Source organism: Elgaria multicarinata, chromosome 2, assembly GCF_023053635.1.
Source record: "Elgaria multicarinata webbii isolate HBS135686 ecotype San Diego chromosome 2, rElgMul1.1.pri, whole genome shotgun sequence".
NCBI classification, from domain to species: domain Eukaryota; kingdom Metazoa; phylum Chordata; class Lepidosauria; order Squamata; family Anguidae; genus Elgaria; species Elgaria multicarinata.
This window is the reverse complement of record NC_086172.1, coordinates 84,540,791-84,566,831: the sequence shown is the minus strand read 5'-3', so window position 1 is coordinate 84,566,831 and position 26,041 is coordinate 84,540,791. Positions and strand designations below refer to the sequence as shown.

Below are 26,041 nucleotides of genomic sequence, written 5' to 3'. Positions count from 1 at the left end.
TGGGGACAGGTGCCCGTTTCCTGTTTCTGAGCAAAGGAAAGAAAAGCTGCTTTTTCTGCTCTGTCTGCTTTTCCAATTAATTCTTTACTTTTAATGTGTGTTAATGTTTTAATTTTGCATGTGTATGCATTGTGCATGCATGGGCAGGGGGAGATGCAAAAGTGACTTGAATGTACACACAATGCCAGGTAGGCTGCACACAAATAAATTCAAATTGTGATTGGGTGGGCCACAGATATGCAGTAAATGTGGTGAGCAGAAGCCAAGCTGGCTAGTCTGCCACTTAACAGCCTGGCTATCAGGCCAACCCTGCTGCCCATGCCCAGTTGGCCCCCGCCTGAGATCTTTGACTGCCAGCTAGGGGTGGCAGAGAAATTTATTCAGTAATTCTCACTCTCCAAATTAATTTGTGAACTGAATTACAGTTATACTTCAATATTAGCAGTTTTCCAAATTTTGCACTGCACAAGAAATGTATACGTTAGGGGAAAGTGCGTACACTGCTCCTGTTAATGAAAATAGTGCACAAAAATGCCTTCTAATGGGAGAAATTGCTTGGAAAAAATGTGTACATTAGCAGGGAAAGTGCGGAAAGTGCAACCCCAAATGTGTACATTAAGATGTACTTTTTAATATATATATTAAATATATATTAAGCTGTTAAGCTGATATAAAACTGGAACAAAACAAACTTAAGGGTTGAAAAATGAGAAACTGAACGAAACCAGAATAGACAGATTAGTCCACCCTCTTGTCAGCTCCAGCAGCCCATATTGCCCTCCTGAGGATGAGAGCAACATGGAGGAACAGTTGCAAAGAGACGTATACTTCAAGCTTGGAAGGAAAAACACCCACTGCCTATCACTCAACGGACTGAAGATCTTGCTGCTTTTGCTACATTTGAGTATTATCTCCTACAACCATCAAAGTCATATGGATGCTTATTGCTTATACCAGTGTATGTATCTGGAATTTCCCTTTATGTTCTCCACCGACCCCACCCCACCATATATCAATGGAGTTGCTAATGCTTACTGTGTATTGCTACATCCTATGATACATTTTTTCTCCTTTTGTGATGGATGGGTGCTTTTTAAATTATTGTTGCTCTTGTTTGTTGCAAATAAAAAATGGAGGAACAGCATAGGCCATTGGTTCATCCAGCTTAATATTGTCTTTCACAACCTTACCTGGAGATGCAAGGATTGGACCTATGACATTTTGTATGCAAAGCATCTGCTCTACCACAGAGCTCTGGCCTTTCCTCAAATGTGCTCCATCTGTGGACGGAGTCAGGTCAGCCAGCAAGTGGTGAGTAGCAACAGAACAGAGGGGAAAGGGTTAAAAAACACCCATCCCTCTTTGCACATTGCAGACCCAATTGCAAGACTCTGCACTTCAGAGTTTCCAATCCATAAAATGGGTATTGCCCCTAGAACATCTTCTAAATTGGCCCCGCCTGCATTTGTTATTTAAATAACAAAGATCAGACACATTAAATCTGCTCACACATTTAACATAGTTTGAAGTTCATGGCATGAGGTCAGGTTCATGGAAAAGCAAGGCAAGAGTTCAGGTTTTAGGTAGAAACATGTTCAGCTCCAAGCTGGAGACAAACACAAGTAGGCTCAAATGTTGTTTTAGCAGCAAACAGCTCTAAACCAAGACTTACATTGGGCTGCAGTGAAGTCTTGTGGGGCAAACTCCAGTTCTGCTGGGAGAAGCCTCTGGTAGTTGATTTAGCTGCTGCTGGCTCCTACGAAGTTGGAGAGGTAGTGACTCTGCTGTGCTTTCCAGGCTAGAGTCCTTGGGCTTCAAAGATATCAACACAGCCTCCTTGGGCCAGGGAGGCTGTAACAAGATGGGCTTCTCATGTTTTGCTTTTGAGGGAAGTGAAGTTGCCTGAGGCTGTTGCTTTTCTCAACCACAACATCACCTCTTCAGAGTCCATGGCCACATCCCCTGAACATGGGGTGTCTGACTCTGGGGACATGACACCTATGGGCAGGGAATTCTCTAGTTCATACACAATATATGCTCAGATGAATTTACTGGATGACCTTAGGCAAAATATGTGAGTGTGTGTGTGTCATGCCTTCTCTGTACCCATTTCCCATTTACTCTCTGTCCTACTGCCCTCCCACATGACTCCCATGCAGTATCCATATACACACAATCATTCTCTACTAGATTTGCATATGGCTCTAACACACACAACACTCACTCACCACTCTCTTACATGAAGAAGACTTGGATAGCTTGCTGCCCACTTCCTTCTCTTCTGAACTCATCCACACCAACAGCACACTCAGTCCCCATCTATCTCTGTGCCTTCTGTGCCGATAACTCATTAAGCTTCTGAGCAGTTGAAATGTTCAAAACATTTCTCGGGGACACAGCCAATGATTAAGGAGGACTCATTTCTGTCAAGCAAAGCCAGAGCCCTTGCAGTTAATCATAGAACTGGAACGGGCTTTGTAGGCATCTGGTCCATCCCTCCTATGTAATGTAGGAAATACAGAGCTTGAGCATCCCCAGCAGAGGGCTTTCCAGGCTCTGCTTGGAGGCCTCCAGAGATGGAGAGACAGCCCACCTTGGTAACTGGGTCCATGGCTGAACTGCTCTTCTTGTTTGGAAGTTCCTCGTACTGTTCAATCAACCCACAAGAGATCTATAATTTAAACTAAAAGTGATCTAGTGAGACAGCAGATTAGAGTATAAGTCTTTGCCTTCTTCTATGTTTCAGCTCTAGAAATATCTGAAAAGTACTATCATGTCCCCTCTCGGTCTTTTCTTCTCCAAGCTAAACCTGTCCAGGTCCTTCAAATTTTCTTCATAGGATTTGTTTTCCATACTCCATAACCTCTTTATTGCTGTCCTCTGAACCTTCTAATTTGTCTACCGCACAGGTGGGCAGAAGGTAGATCTCCAGATGTTTGTGACTTCAACTCTCAGAAGCCCCTGCCAATATGGCAAAAAAGATAGGAATGCTGGGAGTTGGTATGCAAATCATCTGGAAATCTACTTTCTGCCAATTCCTAGTCTTCATTCTTCTTAAAGTATGATGCCCAGAACTGGACACAGTACTTCAGCTGAGGTCTGACTAGTGTTGATAAAGTGTCCCATCATTTAGAAATGATGGTTCTGTTAATGCAACCTGAAATTATACTAGCCTGTTCATGTTAAACTTGAGATTTGTTCCAATCCCAAGATCCAAAATTCACGTCTATTTCTCCCAAGTCAGGAATCCCCCACTATAACTATACATTTGATTCCCCCTCCCCTTAAATGCAGAACTTAGCATTTGTTGAATTTTATCATGTTCATTTCAGCCCAGTTCTCATTCAATCAAGGTCATTTTGAATTTTACTCCTGACTTCTGAGGTGCTCGCTGTCCCTCTCAGTTTTGTATCAGCTGCAGATCTGATAAGGATTCCCTTCACCCCTTCATCTTAAATCATTGCCAAAAGTGTTGAAGAATACTGGGTTCAGATCTGAGGTACTCATTCACAAACACCCTCCAGATTGATGAGAAGCCATTGATGAGCAGGAGAGATCACACATCATGTTAAACTACAATGGGTTGTTTATTGTTATTATCATTTATTGCATTTATATCCCACCTTTTTTTCCTCCAAGGAACCCCATGGCGGCATACAAAATCCTCCTCCTCTCCATTTTATCCTCACAACAACAACCCTGTGAGGTAGGCTAGGCTTAGAGTCTGTGATGGGCCCAAAGTCACCCAGTGGGTTTCCATGGCCAAGCGGGACTAGAACCCGGATCGCCCAACTCCAAGTCCAACTCTTTAGCCACTACACCACACTGGGTCTTGTTTGTTTGTTTGCTAACCTGACAGACGATCAGGCTTGCCATGGCTCTTCCCCGCCCCCCTCCATTCTCCCTCAGTCCTCCTGCCAGCTCCGGCATGTTTCCCAGGTGCCTTTGTAGCAGAATTCCTCATTTCTTCAGTCTCTACCTCAGTTTTTGCTGCTCTGGTTGGTCAGCTCTGTAGCCATTCCTGAAACCCATGATGAAGTCGCACTGCCAGGTTCGATATACCATGGGTATCAACAACCCTAAAACAAGCCATGGATTCTCAGGGTGGCTTGTTTGTGAAAAATAAGCCACCCTAAAGAAACTATGCTGGGTTTGCACAACACAACAAACCACCCTGGGTGATCAGCCATGGTGGGCTAGCGTATTTTACGACCCAGGACTTTGAGTATGGTTTTCCAAACAGCTGTCTCCACCTGATGGCATTATCAACCAGCCCACATTTAATCTGTTTCCTGTGGAAGTTTCTAAGACTGGAGAGCAGACTGCAGTTACCTCAATTTTTCTTCTTCTTCTGTTAATTGTATCAGATTTTGAGGGTAAACTGGAAAGACCATTTTTCCCCCTGCAAATCCATGTGTTATGTGTTTTAATGTGATGTCTCATTTGTCTCTCTACAGCCACAGTACATATGTGCCCTAGGAGATTATCCAAAGCTGGCATTGACTTTACAAACAGATATACAGATATCCTGCATTGAGCAGGGTTTGGACTCGATGGCCTTGTAGGCCCCTTCCAACTCTGCTATTCTATGATTCTATGATTCTATAATAGATTGATAAGGCCCAGAAGACGTCAAAATCTAAAAGCATTTTCACGCATGAAGCTTAAAAGAGTTCTTTCTTCAATTGATTTGCAACATAAGTGCAAAATCTATGTTGGGCAGGCAGGGAAGAGATGTTTGCTTGCTCTATTCTAATGTCTTCATGTCATCTTGGATGCAAATATTATTTGGCACTAAAAATAAACATAGGCTGGGTCTGCAAGGTCTAACTAAGAATTTTTAAATGAGATTTATGAAAACTAAGTACATGCAGGATTTTCTTGCCAGCTGGTACCTAATCAAATGTAAAATTCCTATACATAGTTCAGAAACGTTCCTTGACTTCTAACAGACTATGCTGGCAATGGGTTAGCATACTAATTCTTAACAGTGCCGCATCACATGAATGATCATGGGTCTGGAAACAAAGCCCTATGAGGAGAGACAGAAAGAACTGGGCAAGTTTAGCCTGGAGAAGATTGAGGGGAGACATGATAGCACTCTTCAAATACTTAAAAGGTTGTCACACAGAGGAGGGCCAGGATCTCTTCTCGATCCTCCCAGAGTGCAGGACACGGAATAACGGGCTCAAGTTAAAGGAAGCCAGATTCCAGCTGGACATCAGGAAAAACTTCATGACTGTTAGAGCAGTACAACAATGGAATCAGTTACCTAGGGAGGTTGTGGGCTCTCACACTAGAGGCCTTCAAGAGGCATCTGGACAACCATCTGTAAGGGATGTTTTAATGTGGATTCCTGCACTGAGCAGGGGGTTGGACTCAATGGCCTTATAGGCCCCTTCCAACTCTACTATTCTATGATTCTATGCTTTGAGTGTCTCCTGATTTCTTACACTATTTCATCTTTCTGTCCTACAGAATCATTTGCAGATTGAGATTGCCAGTCCTTTAGGGACAATGGACAAGTATCATCCCCCACCCCACTTCCAGAGGAGCAGTGAGGGTTTGCAAAGTTAGGACCAGAAGAGGTACCATGTAGAAGAAGTTAATGTAGAGTTAGGATGGGGAGTCAGGCTATAGTGTGAGTCATCTAGAACAGGGGTTCCCAACCTTCGTGGACCTGTGGGCACACCTGGGAATTTCTGAAAGTGGTATGGGCACCGCCACAAAATACCTCCCATGGAGAATGTGGCTAGTCACATAATGGCTGCTGTGGGAACCTGAGGTGCGGCAGGGAGAAATAGCAAGGCTAGAGATTGGGAGGGAAGAGGAAATGGAGAGTTGTTTCCTGGCCTGCCCCATCTTCTGTCCACAGATGATTCCCCTTTGCACGTTCTGTTTCTTTGTCCACTCCCAGCCTCTAGCCTTGCTATTTCTCTCTACCCAATCTTTTCCCTTGCTATTTCTCTCTATGCTTTTATTTCATATCAGGGGGCTAGGGGAACCACAGAGTTTGAAGGCATCTTTGCAAATTAGGGCTCTCGATATTCCTGTAGTCCCCACAATGAAGTTTGTTCTCAGTTCCTTATTTGTAGATGCATTTCCAGAATAAAGAAATGTCATCACTTGGTACAGCCTGTTTGGGAATGAACTGTACTGTACTGTGTACAGAGGGTGGGGGGAATTATTGGTTCAATTAACTCTAGGTGTGTGTGTGTGTGTGTGTGTGTGTGTGTGTGTGTGTGGTGGCTGGGGTGAGTTGGAGGGAGAAAAATGGTGGATGTGACAAGGTCTATAACCCTCCTCCCAACATCACTTCTGCCCTGCAAATAGAACATTTCAAATGCTTCTTTGAAAGCAGAAACAAGGGGGAGAATCTTCTTGGTGGACCCCTAATTATGAAATGATCTCCCTGATGAGGCCCACCTGGGGCCAACATTGTTCTTTTCAGTGCCGTGTTAAGACCTTCCACTTTCCCCAGGCATTTAGCATCATATGATGAGGTTTTAATCAGGTCCTGAATTTTCCTTATTGTTGTTTAAAATTGTTTCAGATATATGTATGCCTTTGCATGTGCTGTCTGTTTATATGTCTGTATGTAAATGGTTTTTATAATGTATTTTTAAGGGTTTAAACTTTGTGAACAGCCCAGAGAGCTTTGGCTATTGGGCGACATAGTAATATAATAAGTGAATGAATAAAATGAGGAAAAATGGCAGCTGGAGTTTCAAGATCCAAAGGCCTGCTTTGAAAGCACATGAGGCAGCTACTTTGCTGAAGCTAAGCAGGTCTGGTTCTGGTCAGAGTTTGACTGACTGATCACCTGGGAATCTCGTGTCACCATCTTGAGTTCTTCTACAATGAAAGAAAGGTGGTATATAAATGTAATAAGATATAACGCAGCAGCATAGGTGTAGTTCCACCAGAAAAGTCTTGAGGAGTTTGAAAAGTAGGCAGTGGAAACAAAACAATTTTGAACCTGCACGTTTTATATTTGTTTTAATATATAGCACCTGGCTGAAAGTTCTTTTTAAAGGAAGAGAGCGCTTCCTTGTCAGCAGTCTGTTTCTGAAGTACAGGTAAACCTTCTGAAATCTGGGACAGTCTGGAATCTAGGAGGTCTTAACGAAAACAGGCACATCCACAAGAGCAACAGAGTAGTTCCTGATAAAGGTCCCGCCATCGAACACCTGAGCAGTGTTGGTGTCCATCCACTTTTGACCTTCTCTGGGCAGGTAGATGTCTCTCTGGTGTTGCCCTTGTTCTGTTACTGGAGCAACAAGTACCTGTATTTAAAAGAAGGAAATTTAAAGGCATTGCTAAGGATACCTGAAGGATGGATTATGTTTAGGGCAGCTGGTGAAGAGATGAAGCTCACTTGAAACCAGTACTCTATTACCGAGTTATACCATTTCCAATAATATTATGCCAGACGGCTGCTAGAGCAAACTTAAAAAGAACAAAAGGCACCATTCTTAGGCCATGGTGTCTTTCCACAGCATGCTAATGATGACAGAGTGATCTGAAATAAGGAAGCTCCATTATAGTTTCTCTCATTGGAGTGTTTCTAGACTGTCCTTTTCCATTAATCACAAAGTAGTCGTGAACATTCTGTGACACCACAAGTTTTCAAGCTTCCCTTTAGTCCTGTGTGCCTAACCATGGTGTTGAAGAGGGAGGTGGTGTCAATCCAGCGCTGTGAAGACAGCCCTCAGAGCACTAAAGTCTTCTTTCTTCTGGTCTGTTGAGGTATCCCTGTCCCAAAAGGGTGATTAAAGCCCTGATTGGCTCTCTTTTTCCCAGACCAGGCCCACCAATAGGATGCCTAGCATCACTGCTGGTACAATGTATTTATTTATTGAATTTTTATTCTGCCCAATAGCCGAAGCTCCCTGGGCAGTTCACAATGCCTCAAGGTCTTCCAGCACTCCCCTTGTCGCTGCACTGGCATCCTTACAAAGAGAGGCTCCTGGCAAGTTGGGAGCTATTACTTATTTTAATTGGAACTGCCAGGCATTTTAAACATGTTATATTATATTTGGGGGCTTGAACTTTCATCCCAACATTGGCTCCCAACCCCTCCAGAGAAAGGTCTGATGTTGTTCGTCCGTTCTTTAGCTTTGCATTAGGTGTATCTTAACAAATGATCTCTTGTTGGTAATTCAGGCCATATTTCTGCCTTGGAAACTGTCTCATTCAATTGCACAGGAGATGTTTCTAAGCGAGCGGTTTTCAGGACGGTGACATGTGATGGTATCTCATAAGCTCAAATTTCACATCTGCTACTTTTTTATAAGGTTTGCATGAAATGGGATTTTTAAAGAAAATAAATACATGAAAAGGCCAAACTGGACGAGATGGCAAATGATTCATTTGCAAAATCCGATCTGCTGCTGAATTTCTATTTCTATGTCTGGTGGATTGGAAGTGTTGCATGGACAGGCAGGAGTGCGGGGGGTGGCGGAGGCTGTCATCTTCTGCTGCCCAGGCTTCCTCTCTGAACCGTTTAAAGCTGATTTTCTACTAGAGGAGCTCCATGACTGGAAGCAACCCTGGCTGAGAGTAACACACTTCTTAAAAATGTTTTTCATTGGAAACGAACAAGTGGGGGAAGATCCAATTCCCTGGGGTAACGGTCACCAAAACTGTGATAGCGGCCACCTTAATTTGATCTGAGATGAAGACATCAATGGAAATCAATATGAGAACAAAAAGGTCTCCAGACTTGATAGCCTTCAAATCTCCTCCCCTACTTCCAATTATTTGCCTTCCATCTTGGAAAGTTTAATGGCTTTCTGTGACCGGTCACCACTTTCATCTCCCTCCCCCCAAAACGTATCTTGTACCAAAGTCATGGATTTTTGGTGATGCGAGGACATTTGCCTTCGGCGTCTGTGCAATGCATGAGAAGCTTGGAATTGATTCTGACAGGAGCAATATTAGGCTGCTGGTGCTAGAGTTCACCTTACTGAAATAAGGCAGGTTCATGGCCATCTGTTTTCCCAAAGCGAATATATATTCAGATGAGATAGTGGGATTCTGCAGACCTGATTTGGAATGATTCTGACATGGCAGGATAGGATAACCAGTTTCAACGTAGCCAGAAAAGGCCATCTATTCCTGGTTTTAAGTTCCAATCATAAACAATGTTAATAAAATATGATCTCCATATAAATGTTTATACTAGTCTTCCTTCCACAAGGGTATTATATTCCTTTCACTCACAGAATTTTTGTGTATAACCAGACTGTAAGATACAAGGGAGAACGCTGCTTTCTAGCATTCTTGATTTTTGCTTATTGTTTAAATGCTTAGCTACTGGGACTTTGTAGTTTACTGGTAGCAACGATAGGACAGTAGGCATGGAGGAGAATTTTATTTAGTCTATATTTTAATACAAACTTACCTCATTTCACACTGTTGAACCACCATGCAAATCAAAACTCAGTTAATCCTTCAAAATTCACACTTTTCCAGATTTTGCAATGGAGGTCTCCATCAAAAAAATGCATACCAAAATGCATATATGAGAGAAAAGAAAGTGAAAATATAAATTGTATTAGGAAACCTACTTGCAAAAATGTGCATGTTGGGCAAAAATGCACATATGAGGAGAAATGAGCAGAAAATGCCCATGAATTTTCACACAAGCTTTTTAAAAAAGTCTCAAAGTTCAAGATGAACTGAATTTAAGACTGGAAAAACAAGAAACTGAGAAAAACTGAAATTGACAGATTTATCCATCCTAAGTGTGGCGCCTCTCGCCTTTTAATAAGACACTCCCATTTTGCCTCATTGCAGGGATGTCTCTGTTTATCTCCAGCCTGGCAGTATCAGCCAGACTCAAAGAAGAACATCTGATAGACAAACTGACAGTCATCTTCCAAACGTTCTCAACTAGCAGCATTGAGCGCTTTGCCTAAAATTGGAGCCAGTTCAGATGATTGAAAACCAGCCGTCACTGCAGGGAAAAGCTCAGTGTAGCCAAGCAGTCATCTGACTGTTCTGCCACACTGCTTGATTGGTTTTCAGCAGGCAATGAGATACTGAGCTGTTCCTGCAGCCTTACTGTAAGCTGAAAGCCAATTTGTGTGCTGCTACGATGCAGCGTTCAGATCACCACACGGCTATCTAGTCCCCTGTAATGTTTCCGAGCCCAATTCAAGGTGCTGGTTTTGACCTATAAAGCCTTACATGGCTTGGGACCACAATACTTGACGGAACGCCTCTCCCGACGTGAATATACCCGGTCACTACGTTCAACATCTACGGTCCTCCTCCGGGTGCCTACTCCGAGAGAGGCTCGGAGTGTGGCAACGAGAGACAGGGCCTTTTCGGTGGTGACCCCCAGACTGTGGAATGATCTCCCTGATGAGGCTCGCCTGGCACCAACGCTACTATCTTTCCGGCGCCAAGTTAAGACTTTCCTCTTTGCCCAGGCATATGGCGGCACATCCTAATTACCCACATTTTTAGTTTTTAATCGGTTTTTAATGCTTTATGTGTGTATGTACTGTGTTTTAGAGTTTTAAATTTTGTATACTTGTTTTTACCTCAATTTTAGAATTTCTGTAAACCGCCCAGAGAGCCCTGGCTATGGGAGTGGTATATAAGTGTAATAAATAAATAAATAAATAAATAAATGTGCACAGATCTGGCCACAGGGCAAAGACTGATTTTAGGTCATATGGCTCAGATAGCAGAGAGGAATTTGCAGGACCACAAAAGAACAGGAATAATTTTATAACAACCAATCATGACATGTTCAAGCAGTGGAGGCTGGTGGATCCAATGTTGGTGAATCCACGCCGGGTTTCAGTCAGAACTCTAAAGGAGCTATCCAAGGTGCTTCCACAGTTCTGACTGAAACCCGGAGCGGATTCACCACCCCACTGACATCAGAGCCACCTGCCTTCACTGGTTCCAAGTTATGGCATTGCTGTAAAGGACATTTCCTAGAAAGGCTTCGTACATCCACAGTCGCATCCAATTGTGATTGTCCCATCCAGTTCACAGAAGGCAGGGGCCGATCTTGCAACAGCAGCTGGCTTGCATGTTACACTCTGCACACAAGTAGACCACTCACATGAGTTGTCATTTGCAGAGGCAGCCGTTGTTTTGCATCATAGAAAATGACTTGGAGCATCATGGTAGGTACTATGATAATAAATAATAAAATCATTGATCTCTTGCAATGTCAGCAGCTAATGTTACTTATGCACAATCTCATAATGCATAAATGCACAATTGGGTAGAGTTGGGGAGGTGATGATGATGAGAACAATAACAAGAATAAATAAAAGACTGAAAGAAATAGAGATGTCTCAAAGTAAAAATGGCACAACTTGACGCATAAAACAGAAAGGCCAGTGAAGCAACTCAGGTGAGTCAGAATTGCAGGTGGAGAATGTTGTTGTAGTTGTTGTTTTTAAAAAAGTAGTGAACAACATTTGGGAGGCATGGGAGGGTTTCCATTTCAGTTTTTCACTTCAGGTGTCAAAATGTCTAAGGCCATCATTGATATACAGCTTTCTTTTTTGGATGCTTCTTTTGATTGAAGAAGTGGGTAGGTGGGATGGAAATGCATCTTTAAATACAGTTGCGATTTCACGGAAAACAGTGCAGGGGTGTGTGTGTGGAGAAAACCCTGCTCCTGCACAGTTTGCAATAGCGGTTCCAGATGAGGCTTTTATGGCCCCATCACCCTGCCTATTCACAGAAAGTTACAAGAGGTCCAGACATTGTCACTGTCTATTCTTGACCCTCTTGGGTTTTCTCGTGTTTCTTCTGTCTTTTTTCTTAACTCACAAACTCTCTTAAGGAATAAAAGACAGGACAGTTGTTCAGTGTTTTCTGATTGCTAGTCCCCGCCTGGAAGCTCCTCAAGACCATTTAAAACATCAAAACTGAAATATTTATCCTAACGGTTTTAATGAGGCACCTATTGCTCATCTTAAAGTAATCTCTGTACATTTTAAAAGGCTACAATTATATTTTAAACACCACAGTGTTTTGAGTGCTTAATGAGCCCTAAGTGAGAGTCTTCTTAATATGATTAAAGACAATGGTGTAGATTCTACCATGTAACAAACTTAGAACGAAAGACACTAAAGATCAATGTGTCGTTGCCTTGATCAAACAGAAATATTTAAGTTTACACATTAATCATAAGTTCAGCAAATAGGAAAATGCTTCAAACGATTTAATTAGATATTGGCTTCATTTGAACTTCAGCTGGAAAGAGACTGAAAATGTTAATTGCTCTTTAATCTCTTTCCAACCACTTGTTAAAGCTTGTTAAAGCTAATTGATTAGAACATTAACGTAGCATGCAATTGCCTTATTAATCTAGACAAACAAGATTTGAAATAGTTGGAGGCATCATTGGCATGAGCTTCTCATAGAAATCAATCCCCTAAAGAGCCTTCACTAGAACCATCCATGTCTCCTTTTGGCCCACCAAATGGCATCTTAGGAGAAAGGAGCTGGGTGCTTTTACAGTTTGGAGCAGGATTCTTCTCCAATATGCAAAGGAATCAGCAGGGTGAAGGAGAGAGGGATTTAATCTGTATGGTGTGCAAAAATTAAACATTATGTACTTATTCATTTGCATTTTATCCCTCCACTCTCAATTAGGAACACACAGCATTGCCTTATACCAGGACAAACTATATGCCCATTTAACCTAGTAGCGTCAAGAATAGGCACCTCTCCCTGCATCTGCAAAGTCCACTGTTGGTACCAGTAATTATTTTTTTAAATGTTAATCACGTGAACCCAGAGACACTCTTAGGAAGTAATGCTGGTGGGCAGCTGGAGGCCAGTGCCTGGCTTTGAAGCACACCTGCCCAGCCTGCAACCCCCAAAAAGGAAGGAACGATGCCATTGCTGCTGCTCTAGTAAGGAGAAAGGCTTGGGGGTGGCAACGGAGCAATTGGGGGGGGGGCTGACATAGAGGAGGAGGAAGAACAGAGATCAGAGCTGGGCTGATTAAAGCTGTGGGAGAGGTTAGGGAGACACAGGAGGGGTCTTTTGTGTGTTTTGGAGGGGGGATTCTGAAAGAGAAATGAGACTGGCATGTGAATCTTGTGTGCTGTGTGTTTGTGGGGGGTGGGGTGGGGTGGGGGAGAGATGGGAGTGGGGCAGAGATAAGGGCACGATCCTGAACAGCAGAGAGAACTGCGGGTTCAGAGGAATGGGATTAGGGGCTCAAGCCCCCACCTTTGCTATGTGTTCCGAATTCTTGGGCAAGATACTTGTCTTTTAACATCCCCAGCTTGTCTTTCTGCAAAATGGTTTTCTGGTGAGCAGAAAACTGTGGGTTCAAAGAGTGGTTTTATGTTCTGATGCTCAGCCCAAATCATTGGCTTCTACTCAGCCCATAACCTGGCACCCGATTGCCAGCAGTTGCAGATGCTCTATCAGTGAACTACAGTTTCCCCACCTCACTTCTAGGATACAGGACAGATTACAAGATCTTATTATCATCAGTGCACTTTCAAAATAATCGGTAGACTCCTAAGGCTTTTGTATATATGTTGAACTTGGATGCAAACTCAAAGCATTTGAAGGGATCCCTTGCTTGCCTTCTCAAACATATATCAAGGGTGGTCTCTTTCCCCCCCCTTCAACCAGATCCCATGGCCAACCGGGATGGCTGTGATCATAAGGCTTCAGGGAGGAAGTTGAGTAAGCTGCACTCGCTGCTCCTTTTAACAACCATCACCATCTCAAGTCAGGGAAGGGGGGCAGGTCCTTCTCACATTCAGCCCTTGCTTTATGTGGCAGGGTTCCCTCAAACCTTCCCTAGTTCTGTAGCTTCTGCTGCCACCAACCTGGGAGTCCAGCTCTTTTCTGGACATGCTGTCTTGCTTTCCCTCTTTTTATAGACTCATAGCGCTGGAAGTCCCATTGAGTCCAATCACTTGCTTTAGGCTAATTCACACATGCCACTGGCTCTCTGTGATTTGAAGACTTCCAGATGAATGTGTAAAATGACACCATCAAGAAAAACGTGGCACCTGCTGCGATATTTGTTGCAGTTCATCCACTCAGGTCAGTCACCAACTGATGCCACAGTCCTCAAGTGAGGAACATGCATTTGTGAAGCAGCCTACAGAGTTGAGGGCTGTGTAACCAGCCAGCTTCCAAGTCATTCTTGGGCCAAAGCTGATCTGTAAACTATCATTCCCAAACATACCTCAGTCTCACCCTAAGTTCCTTTGCACTGGCAATCATAAAGTCTATTCAACAAGGAACTATTCAGTTCTCAGCAGGTCAGTGGAGCCTTGAACTTGGATTATTATCTAAAGAATAGACTTGATATGGGAAGTGATTTTACACAACAGGCCTTTAACTGCTATTGATCTCCTGGGGGTTTCAGTACATTGAAGATCCTTCGATACAACTGGTGGGGCATATCTTGCAATGTGAGGGCCAAATCCAATTTTGGAGATGCTCTTGTGGGGGGGGGGGCACAAGCAAATGTGGTGTGGCCAATAGCAAATACCCCAAATATCAGAAATACTAGCATATTGTACTTACTGCCAATAAGGAAGCATTAGGAGAAGCATTCAAACTTCTAGAATGGAGAAAGAAATTACACAAAAACTGGGAAACCACCAAACTATAGTTGGATGGAGGAAAGGTGTGTGGCCATAAGGGGGACTCTACAGGGATGGATTGGGACCCCAGGAGGAACAGATTGGGATCCCAGGGTTGAGGCTCCCACCCCTGTTCTATACATACCACCTTGTTTAGATCTATGGGCATTTCTACATGTGGCTTTTACTGTATGCTTGTGGTTCTGATTTACACAACATCATCAACCTCCAGGACCCTCCTGTGCTTTCTGGGCATTATAGCAGTGTTATTCCCAACAGGGAAATGCTATAGGAGGTTGATTTATCGTGCTTTGAAATACAATAAATTTCAGGTGAATTTTGGGGATCTCGCAGCTATACTGCAGCTCCAACTAATGGCTATATAATGAAACATACAGAACATGCCCAGAAAGACCCCACCCACCCAAAAAGCATGTCTAAAGGAGGCAATCTTAATCCTGCAAGGAATCCAGATGCAGAAGCCCTTGGAGGACACATGCGAGATTTTAGCCCTGTGTAGAAATGCTCTATGTCTCAGGCTTCAGTCTTATGGGACTTAACTTCTGAGCAGAGATGTTATTTTTGCACTACTATTTATAAAAGGAAGAAACCATGATACGGTGATGGAATGATGTTTGATTTATCATATTTCCACTGAAAAGTGTTATAAGAATTAACAACTAAAATCAAATTAGCCTTTAGGTATTGGCTATTACCAATATGGAATATAATCAAGTGTCCTCTAAAGTCCAGAGATATCCCACCGCAGAGATATGGGATTACTGAAAAAGCAGGACACATATTCTTATTGTATTCTTCATTTCTTCTTTTCTGACTTTTATTTATAAGGATTTTTTTTCACTCTAGCAAAAATCAAAGCTTCACTGAAGATGCAGTCAGCCATACAACAATAAACCAATGTGATCAACTACAAATGACCCATAAAACCTCACTTCGTGCACAGCCACAATAGACTTCTCAATATCCAGCTTATTTTAGAAGACTCGTAGTGAACCAACTGATGAAGAATAGAAGGATCGTGGTAGGAGCCATGCAAGAAAAGGTACTTGCAGCAATGTGACTATCCACATGCCCTCTTGATCCTTGCCCCTCCTGGCTAATAAAAGTTAGCTGAGGGGGTTTGACTGGGTGGGTCCAGGGTGTGGTGAATACTTCTCAACAGGATGGGGTAGTCCCTGCTGTCCTTAAAGAGGTGGTAGTGCGACCATTCCTGAAGAAGCCCACTCTGGACCTAATGGTATTAATACATCTATCGCCCAGTTGCAAATACCCCTTTCTTAGGGGGAGGTATTGGAGAGGGTCATGTTAGAACAACTGCAGGCACTCTTGGAGGACACTGATTATCTAGACCTATTTCAGTCTGGGTTTTGACATGGTTACGGGACTGAATCAACCTTGGTCACCTTGATGATCTTTATTGAGAGAGAGACAGGGGGAGTGCAACCCTGTTAATTCTGTTTGATCTCTCAATGGCTTTTGATACCATTGACCATGGTATCCTCCTCGATTGACTCTGTGGGATGAACGTTGGAGGCACTGTGTTATGGTGGTTCTGGTCGTACCTGCAGGGTCGATTTCAGAAAGTAACATTGTGTGACGATTTCTTGGCCCTTTGACATAAAGCTATGGAATACTGCAGGGCACCATCTTGTTCCCAATGTTGTTTAACATCTATATAAAGCCTTTGGAGACGATCATTAGGGGATTTGGAGCAAAATACCATCAATATGCTGATGACACACAGCTCTATCTCCCTGTGATATCTTAATCAGGGGAGGCTGTGTAAGTCCTAGACCAGTGTCTAAACTCAGTAATGGGCCAGATGAGGGCCAATAAACTGAAACTGAATCCTGGCAAGACAGAAGCCCTGTGGGTGAGTGGTTCCGGAGTCCGGGAAATAGGCTCATTACCTGTTCTGTATGGAGTTGCACTCCCTCTGAAAGATCAGGTTTGTAGTTTGGGGGTACTCCTAGATCCATCATTATTGCTGGAGGCCCAAGTAGCCACAGTGGCTTGGAGTGCCACTGAATTGAACTGAAAATGAACTGAAACAAATTTCTTACCCATCCCTAGGAAGGACATAATATTTCCCCCCTAATAATCCCAAGTATATAATGTCCACTGGATCACCTCTTTTTTCATTTTGACTGACACTCTCTAAAAGTTTATAATTCCAAAGGGTTAGTGAGGCAAGGCTTATATTTCCAGAGCCCACGTGGATTCTTCCTCTGCAAGATTCATTCTAGCTTTATTAAATGCTTTCTACCAATTTCTTTTGTCCTAGTTTCTGAGGTTTTCTGGACATTATACCATCATGTATTCAATTTTCTCTTCAGAACTGCACACAGACTTTCACTCTGAGGAGAAGTAACATTTTCACTACTCTAAGATAAATCCAAATACTGTAGACACATATTCAATCCCTGTGATGTCCATTGCTGATCTAAAAAGGTGCAAAACTAGAACATATTTCTTACCTCATCTCCTATGAGAAATTCATCATCAATAGTAAATGTAATGGGGTCGTTGGGACTGAGCCACCATAAGGGGCGAAAAATAGGATACCCCTGGGAGAGCCACTCCTTGCTATACTTTTCAATGAGCGGAACCACAAAATTGTGATGCGTCTCGATATAGTGCCTGGTGAGATTCAGCACCTGAAGGAAAGGAAGTTCAGTGTATTATTTCAATAAATGGGAGAGGTAACAGAAAAACAATTCTTTTAGCTTGATTTGTGTCCTCTCAAAGCAAGAAGAGAGGCACAGAGAATGAATCCGGACAGTGACTAATAGACACAACAAGCATCATGTGAAAAGAGAGAGGGAGTAGATACAGAGCTCCATCAGATGAGCATTTTATTGGATGCTTGTTACTGAGCACTCACAGATTTTTGTGGGTCCCCCTCATGACATCATCGGCCTCCCACGCATCTCCCAGCCCTTTTAACCTTCTTCACATGACAAAAAAACACCTCAGTAAGTCCAACTTATTTTTAAAGATGGAATTGCCGTTATCTCCTGCTGTGTGGAGGAGAAGCAGCGGGATCAAAATGGCCCACTGAATGGGCCACGTGCATGCTGTTTACTTCCTCTTTCAAAAGAGGAAGTAATGAGGGACAAACGCACAGGCGGAGAAGTGACAGTAAGCAAATGCGATTTTCCCCTGTGTGATCGGGAAACATAGAACAGCCGAGAAAACATTAACTTTGTGGTACTTTGATTTCAATTTGTTGAGACTTCTCGCCATTAACTATTAATCCTCTTTCTAATCTGAATGTTGTCCTGCTAGTCTTTGTCATCATTATCATAAACACTGCCACTTCTAGAGCAGGCATATTACAGTGGATAAATAACAAGAGGACTGCCCAGAGGGTTACAATCTAATGAGACATGGTAAGAGAAGAAAGGAATGGGAAGGCAAATTGCCTAAAGCCGGGTGCTTGGTGCCTGGCTTTTAAAAAGAAACTGTGAGTTTAAAAACAACAACAACAGAAACATCAGAAAGGAAAAAGCAAGGGCTTTCAATAGCTTTTTGAAAGAAGGAAGGAGTGAGGCAAAGACCAGCAGAGGGAAGAGAGTTTCAAGTGATGAGCACAAAAGAGAACAGACTGAGACAAAAAATAGCCGAAGGGCTAGGAGGACTGATTAGAAGATCAGCATTAGCAGAAGCAAATATGGGAGAAATAAAAGGGAAATTAGAGATGAGAAACGGGAGGGGGGAGAAGGAGGAGGAGAAGTAGCATAGCAACAGTGCCAATAGTCATTTGAGCTGGGTAAGAGAGAGAAAAAAGCTGAAGCCAGATAATGATGGGGTGGAGGGGCATGAGCAAGGCATGCAGCTGGATTTAGGATTGGGATAAGAGGTTTAAAATGAGAGATCGGAAGGCCAACAAGAAAGTTCTTACAGCAGGCAAGAAAGGATAAAATGTGAACCACAGAGCTTCATCACACCAGGGTTATACTGTGCAATCACTGCGAATTGCATGCAAAGGACTCCGAAGTTTCCCAGCTTATAGTCTGCTTTGACTGTGAAGTACTCCCATGCACCCTGCTTTAATTGTGCTTTAAAGCCAAAAGACCCGATCTATTTTGCTACCCCTTTAGGAGCGAATCATTTGTTGTTTTCCGAGCGGCCACTGGGGGCGCAGGAGCAGGATTTGATACTTATTAAACTTCAAATTAAACAAATGCTTATATCTGCGTAAGTTTTAAAGATAAAGACATCAAAATCGGCACAGTAAAAGATATTAAGGAGAGCTTTAAGCGTACCAAATTTGAAACGGTGTGGAGAATGTGGATAGGGAGATGTTTTTCTCCCTCTCCCATAATACTAGAACCCGGGTTCATATCCCATGAAGCTGATTGGTGGGAGATTCAGGATAGATAAAAGGAAGTATTTTTCCACACCGTTAAACTATAGAATTCACTACCATAAGTTGTGGTGATGGCTACCAATTTGGATGGCTTTAAAAGGGGGTTGGATATATTCCTGGAGGAGAAAGCTATCAATGGCTACTAGTCCTAATGGTTAAGTGCAACCTCCACTATCAGAGGCAGTAAGCCTGTATACATTAGTTGTTGGGGAACATGGGTGCTGTTGCACCCGTGTCCTGCTTGTGGTTCCCTGGTCAACAGCTGGTTGGCCACTGTGTGAACAGAGTGCTGGACTAGATGGACCTTTGGTCTGATCTTCTTGTGTTATGTTCTTATTATACTACCCAATGATCCCTTTCTTGCAGGACATTGAATGGTAGCAAGGGACCAACACGCAAAAAGATTGTTTGGACTTTGCACTGTCTGAAAGCACATACAAAAGTAAGACATGAAGATACACCTACCCAGTCATCACAACAGACCCATGGTGGAGTGCCGAAGGACATCACTGGAAGAAAAGTCACAATTTGGAGCCATCTAATATACAGCTCTTCGTCAACCAGAAAGCCGCTTGCAAGAGTTCCTCCTGTTCAGTGCATACAAAAAATTGAATGTGTGGGCAAAAAGAAAATTAATGTAAATATGTAGAATTCAGCTTTAATCTTAGATCCAGTGATTCAGGAACTGCCAGACTGGGTTAATAATAAAATCTGCGTCACTGCAATAAGGCAGTGTTTTCTTGAATAATTGGGGGCCTTTAAAAGTATAGCCCAGCGATTATCCTGCCCCATCTCTGTCAACATCTGTAGTACAGAAGAGTTTTGCAAAATGCTGCTGTGTTGCATCTGGCATTACTGTCTGCTTCATCCAGCACTGTAGCGCCTACTCAGCTGATAGCACAAGGGCAACCTCCCCAGAGAGCAAATGGTGCCGTTGCAACACCATGGGTTGAGTTGCTGCGGTTTTGCAGCACTTGCTGAGCCTTATCCCAACCTCTTATTCGCCGGGTGCAGAAGCCAGTGGGATCCAACCGAGAAACAAGAAGCACAAAGCTATAGAAGCCAACGCTGGTCTAAGAGCTGCAAACCAAATCCGCAAACAGTACAGATCGCTCGAGGTGAATGGACCAAAGAGCATTGCGCATTGTGCCACTGATGCTGTTCACAGCTAACACAAGTTTTCTGAAGAATCTCAGAAGCAATGGGAAAGAAAAAGGAAGCTGAATTATAATGTGATTTTACCAAGAAAAAACTTTTCTGACCATCGGACTACTGCAGCAAAAAGAATGTAATTTGGCTTGGTTTATGTTATGAAGGATTCCAGCTGATATGTGACACACAGGGGGTTCCAGCTGGAATAGTCCAGGACTTAGGATACATAGCTGAATTAGAGACAAATGATCCATATAATCTCCTGTTGCAAGTACAAAAAAAAAAAAATCTGTCTGGCACATTGGTCAAGCAGCAAGATATAGAACACCAGTCATTAGAAAAGCAAGACACAGCAGCAGCAGGTGAAATATGTAAGACTGTATTATAGCCCACGAAAAGAAAGTGTTCCATACTTCCGTGCATTTTATTTATTTGGGGTAACTACTACATTTGCACAAGCACAAGTGATTGTTTCAGGGGTTCTTAAGGGTCAGTCCAACTCACCATTTAAAATACAATGGGTTGGATCCGGTTGTGGGACTATTTTCCTTCTAAACATGCATAGGATTGCACCCCTAGCTATTCTTAGAGTAGACCCCATTGAAAACCGTTGGACTTATGTTAGTCATGACTAACTTAAGTCCCATTGATTTCAATGGGTTTACTCTGAATATGGCTAAATCTGGATCCAACCTTGTGATATTACAGCTAAGTAACATGGGGGGGGGGGAATTGAGACATCCTGACTTAAGGCCACTTCCCATTTTACCTACAGTTTCATGCAAAAATGTCACTGCAATTTCATTTCAGCAAGTAAGTTGTGACATGTGTAAAGCCTGCATTGTATTCAAATATAAACCACTGTGTGCATATATGTAGAATCAACTCATATTATGACCCACACAGGGATGGCTTATTAATCTGTCCATGGAAGCACGTTCTCTATAGAAATCTTGCAATGTAATATGTGAAGGGATCTCGATAGACTGAAAAATCACTTGAATGCCTTGAGCTAAAAGGATTCTCCTTTCGCTCACTGACAAGTGGGAGCTGATAAATTTAGAAATGCAAGAAAGGAAGGAAGGAAGGATTGGGTCAAGATCTCATCTGTCTCCACTGTTGCCAGCTGGGCTCCCATCTGGGATGTACTGACGGTTAGCTGAGCAGGCAGAGTTGGAGAATGGCCCTGTGTGTGTCAATGTCTTTCATAGTACTGTAGTGCAGCATTGTAGTGGCGGAGCTGGTCTGAAAGTCACCTGTTCCAGCCTTTGATTTGAGGCAGGATGGAAGCATCCATATTCTGGCAGATTTAGAGCTGCTTTACACATTGCACTCATGAGTGCACATGAGAAAACAGCCCTAAGCCCCATCACATCTAGGTCAAATGCGCGGCTCCCGTCCCTTCTCTGTTGCTGCTCCTATGTCACTTCCTGAAAACAGGAAGTAATTAGCCCCATTTAGTCCGGTAGGAGAAAGCAGCAACCGGACTTCTCTGAGGGGTTTTGCAGTACAACAAAGGCCAGAAGGGGCAGAAGACGCGTGAGGCATGACATCTTGTGTGTAATCCGTGAGTGCCCAGTAATGAGCGTGCAGTAAAACGCTCGTCAGATGGAGCTTCTAGTCTGCTAGCTTAGAAGTCCAAAGGTGCAGCAGCCCTCCCTGTTCTTCTGCCCCAACTCCTAAGGAGAATAACAAAATAATTAAAAACCAGAGTCCAGCCAGTTTTGAACAAGGCACTGTTCCTATCGAGGACAAATGCAGCACAGATGGGACTCTCTTCCTCCTAGAAGCCTAGGGAAATTATGTGAAGGGCAGGCTAGCAATTCAAAGCTCTCTGTACCCTTCTCAGCCTGTAAGGACAGCTGGGCCTTTGGGGCTATAAAAATAGCATTTCCATAGGATTACTATAGGAGCATAACATATGAATCAATTCTCAGATTGTAGAATGCCTGAAAGAAGTATACCAGGACAGAGGGGGTTGAAAGACACCCCCCCCCCAAAATTTTTTGTTTTAACAACAAGTTGCAGAGGAAGTTGCAACAACTAATCAGAAAAGATTTCTACATGACCCTAAATGTGCCAAGCCAATCAGTGAGTGTCTGAACACGAAAATAGGACTTGTCCATTAAGCCCCCTTCCCAAGAGAAAAACAAAATCTTAGCCTTTGGCATTGGCTTTATGAATAGCTATGGAGAGCCATGATTGGTTACCTGTCTCTTTACATTTTTGTAAAAAAAATAAAGTGGCAAGGTCCCAATGCATATCAAGGCAGCTGCACTGGGGGAGGGGGGTTGTCCTCTCCCCCATCCCATTTTGCTGATGAACCTCCAGATATCCAGACTGGGGCTAGTTTTAGAAATGTTTGCTTTGCTTTTAGGCCACAATTAAAGCTCCATCCAGTGAGTGTTTTGTTGCACTCCCTGGGCACTCAGGGAGTTTGCTCAGGTCCCTCACATGACGTTGTCTGCCTCCCGTGCACCTTCCGCCGTTTCTGGCATTCCTTGCATGACAAAAAAAAAATCCCCTGGTTAAGTCCAATGTATTTTTAAACTTGGAATTGCTGCACTCTCCTCTGTGTGCAGGAGAAGCAGCGCCATTAGAACAGCGGACTCAATGGGCTTCGTGCTCGTTGTGTACTTCCTCTTTTGAAAGAGGAAGTAACTGAGGAACGAAAACACGGGTGGAGAAGCGACAGTAGGGAGCGTGTCCTCCCCCCCCCCTCCGGTGTGATGGAGCTTTTAGGCTCACAAAGGGAATCATGGGCAATGGAGCAGTATTATTATTTTTAAAGGCTGGTGAATCTTGTGGAAATATTTAGAAACTGCTTTAGCGACAGAAAGCAGTATCTCTCAACACTAGCTGACACTGTGCCAAAGGGTAAGAATGAACGATAATCCTGAAATTTAAACCCATTTATTCTGGCCTAGTGCGGAGATAATTTTAAAGCCTGTGCATATTCAGGAAGCTAAAGCAATACCACAGTGTTCTAGTATTCTTAAAGCCACTTGAAATAGGAAATATTTTTGTCTAGTCACAGAACGCTGCCTTCTAGATCGAGGAATACAACTGTATGCAATTCATCGCACCCTGCAGATTAAGTGGCATTTAACTAATCCTAAAGACTTTGGCAAGTAATGTGACATGACACTACTTCATCTAGCTTGGTAGGTCCTTAAGGGGGTTGGAGGTAACAACTACACAGCTTTGCTCCATCAGAGCTGAAAAGTGATAGAGCGAACAAGGTATTGTTATTGAATTTATAAGGACCACATGCTGTAAATGAGAACAGATGGATTTCCCTGTGAAAGACAGGATGCAAGCTAGCAGGGTTTAGGGTAAGGGTTGAGAGAGAGGATTGTATTAAAAACCTTGCCTCAGGCATCAAGAATCCAACTCCTGCTGGAAAGAAAATTGCTTTCCGAAACAGAATATTTTGTTGCAATACTGCCTTCCATTTCATCACAAGTGACAGCTCATTGTGAGAAAAAGAAGCAAATGAGCCCCATCTTTTCAGCATAGAAGAAAAGCAAGATTTGCTTTCAGGTTCTGCCATTTCAGTTCTGTTGTTTTGAAATACTATTAATATTTCTCCCCCCCCCCAAAAAAAAAGACCTTCTCATCATTCTTTGCAAACTTTTTTTTGCCATGAGGGGATTATGCTTCTTTATTGCGGTAGTTATAATGATTATAATGATCATGGCAACAACTGAACCAATCAGGTTCATTAAGTCTGGCCAACATGGATTTCCTACAGCACTTCCACATGAGGCTTTTATTGTGCAATTGCCCTGCCTCATTCACAGAATTTTACAGGGGCTCCAGTGGGGTGGCTATATACCACTGCTTCACAGCAGCTCCCCCACAAACCCCCACAGCATCGCTGCTGCAGAGCGGAAACACTAAATCAGATGGCAGGAGGGAGGACAAGTTAACCAGTGGCCATCCCACTTGTCAAGCCCGCCCCACGCCCGATGCCCTGCATTCCCGGGCTTACCCAGCGCTGGGATCTGCCCCTAGAAATGCCCCCGAACCGAAGCTACTGCTGACAGACGGGAGAAACAACATGGTGGCATCTGAGCAAACCGAAAGGTTGCAGCAAAAGGACACCGCAGGAAAGCTCATTTTCGAAGGTTAAACCCCGATGTGTCTGCATCATATAAACAACGCAGCGCCACTGCAAAGCCACTATGGGGTATATAGGGCATATAAACAAGCCCCATACTTTGTTGTCTTCCAGGTGTAACCCCCCCCGCTATTTCCCCACTGCTTCTTCCGTTGTTTTTTTCTTACCACCAAAAACCTGATAAGGTGAGAAAGATGGAATAGCTGCACAGTCCCTTTGGATTGGTAGTGCTAGGAGACCTCCATCTGGAAGCACCCCTAGAAAGCCTACAGCTTTCCCCAAACTGGTGCCCTCCAGATGTGTTTCCCATCCTTCTGGGAATACTTGAAAGCATAGAGTGACCGCTAAGGACTTCTTATTTTTACAAATGCAGTACACTAAAAAGAAATCAAACAATGAGAGACCAAGTTTCCAGATGTGCATGCCCGTAAATACACAATCCCAGTTGCAGTTTTAAGAGAAGAAATTTAAACCTACTGTATTTGATTCGTTGCATCACTTTCAAAATAAACTTCTAACGCTGAATTAATGGTATATGGAATTACGGCAAATAGCCACAGCAGAAAAACTGACATACCAACTAAAATTAGCTAAAGGCAAAGTTCAGACATCTGATTTTTATAAAACATGGCAGGATTTTATTCTATATACTGATCAAGGACATGCACAGCAATACATATCAAAGCCTTTCCTCAAATTATGGAACAGATACTAAATATATATTTGATACAAGGAAGAATTATAAAGGAAACTTCTAAGCAGCCCACAGACTCCACATATATTTTGGTCTGTAAAGCAGTGAAAAATATGAATAGAGATTAAATGTACCACCCTCTGTCAAGAAGTTGATTTAAATTCAATGTATTCTTTTTATTTATTTGGGTTATTGTTTTATTCTTTTGGTTGATTTTGCTTTGGAAAATCAATAAAAAATTTTTTTAAAAAACCACAACAATAAACGTCCTGCACGCCCCACAAAGAGTGTTTGGCTTTTCTGAAGTAGCTACAATAAAACAATCTTCAATTACAATCTCTCAAGACTCTTAAGTATCTCGCTGGCTCCCAACTATTCCACGTGGTTTGGCTAAGCCTAATGTAAACAGCCATGTGCCTGAAATTAGAAATGTCAAAGAGTGTGCAAACAATAACTTGTAAGGATAGATTCATATGACTTCTTGCTAGGCCAGGGGAACTGTGGGAATAGTATCTGGGATGATCAGCTCCAAGGCCTCTTCCAGCCAGAGAAAATTCTGGCCAGCAAAAGAAATCCCTGGAGTACACTCTCTCTAGAAATTAACACTGGCTATCCTTAATCCTGACTAATCTCAGGCTTTTAGTTAGACCTGTGTATTTGTGGGTGGTGGGGAGTTTGCAGAGATACCACACTACTATAAGTACATGCCACATAATACCTCTCAAGATATTTGACATCTTATAGCCATCAAACTTTCTCCACCAGGATGAAAAATAGAAGGCTGATTTCTTGGAACAAAAGTGGACATTTTCAGAATGCCAAATGCTTTGCCACATGCTAGATTCTGCAGTTGCACATTTATTTATTTTAAATATTTCTTGGCTGTCTTTCAGAACAGAAGCCCTCCCAAGGTGATGTACCACAATAAAACACATCAAACTGATATGATATTAAGAATGATAAAAACACAAACACAATAAAACAGAAATATAAAAACCCACAACAAAACCAGCAATAAAAAGAGCAACGAACAACAACAGCAGCAACAACAATCATATTAGGATAAGGCCAGAGTA

At 42.8% G+C, this 26,041-nt stretch overlaps 1 protein-coding gene across 1 annotated transcript in view; it reads right to left on the bottom strand.

Annotated features, from left to right (window-relative positions):
• Nucleotides 1-7,018: 7,018 nt before the first annotated feature.
• The window catches only part of LOC134393681 (SITS-binding protein-like), a 39,474-nt gene continuing 20,451 nt past the window's right edge, over nucleotides 7,019-26,041 (bottom strand). Inside the window, exons 8-10 of the mRNA XM_063118743.1 lie at nucleotides 19,462-19,583; nucleotides 17,102-17,281; nucleotides 7,019-7,286 (exon numbers count right to left, since the gene is read on the bottom strand). Of these exons, the coding sequence (XP_062974813.1) occupies nucleotides 7,113-7,286; nucleotides 17,102-17,281; nucleotides 19,462-19,583 (476 nt within the window). The 3' untranslated portion in view covers nucleotides 7,019-7,112. The remainder of the gene's footprint in view (nucleotides 7,287-17,101; nucleotides 17,282-19,461; nucleotides 19,584-26,041) is intronic.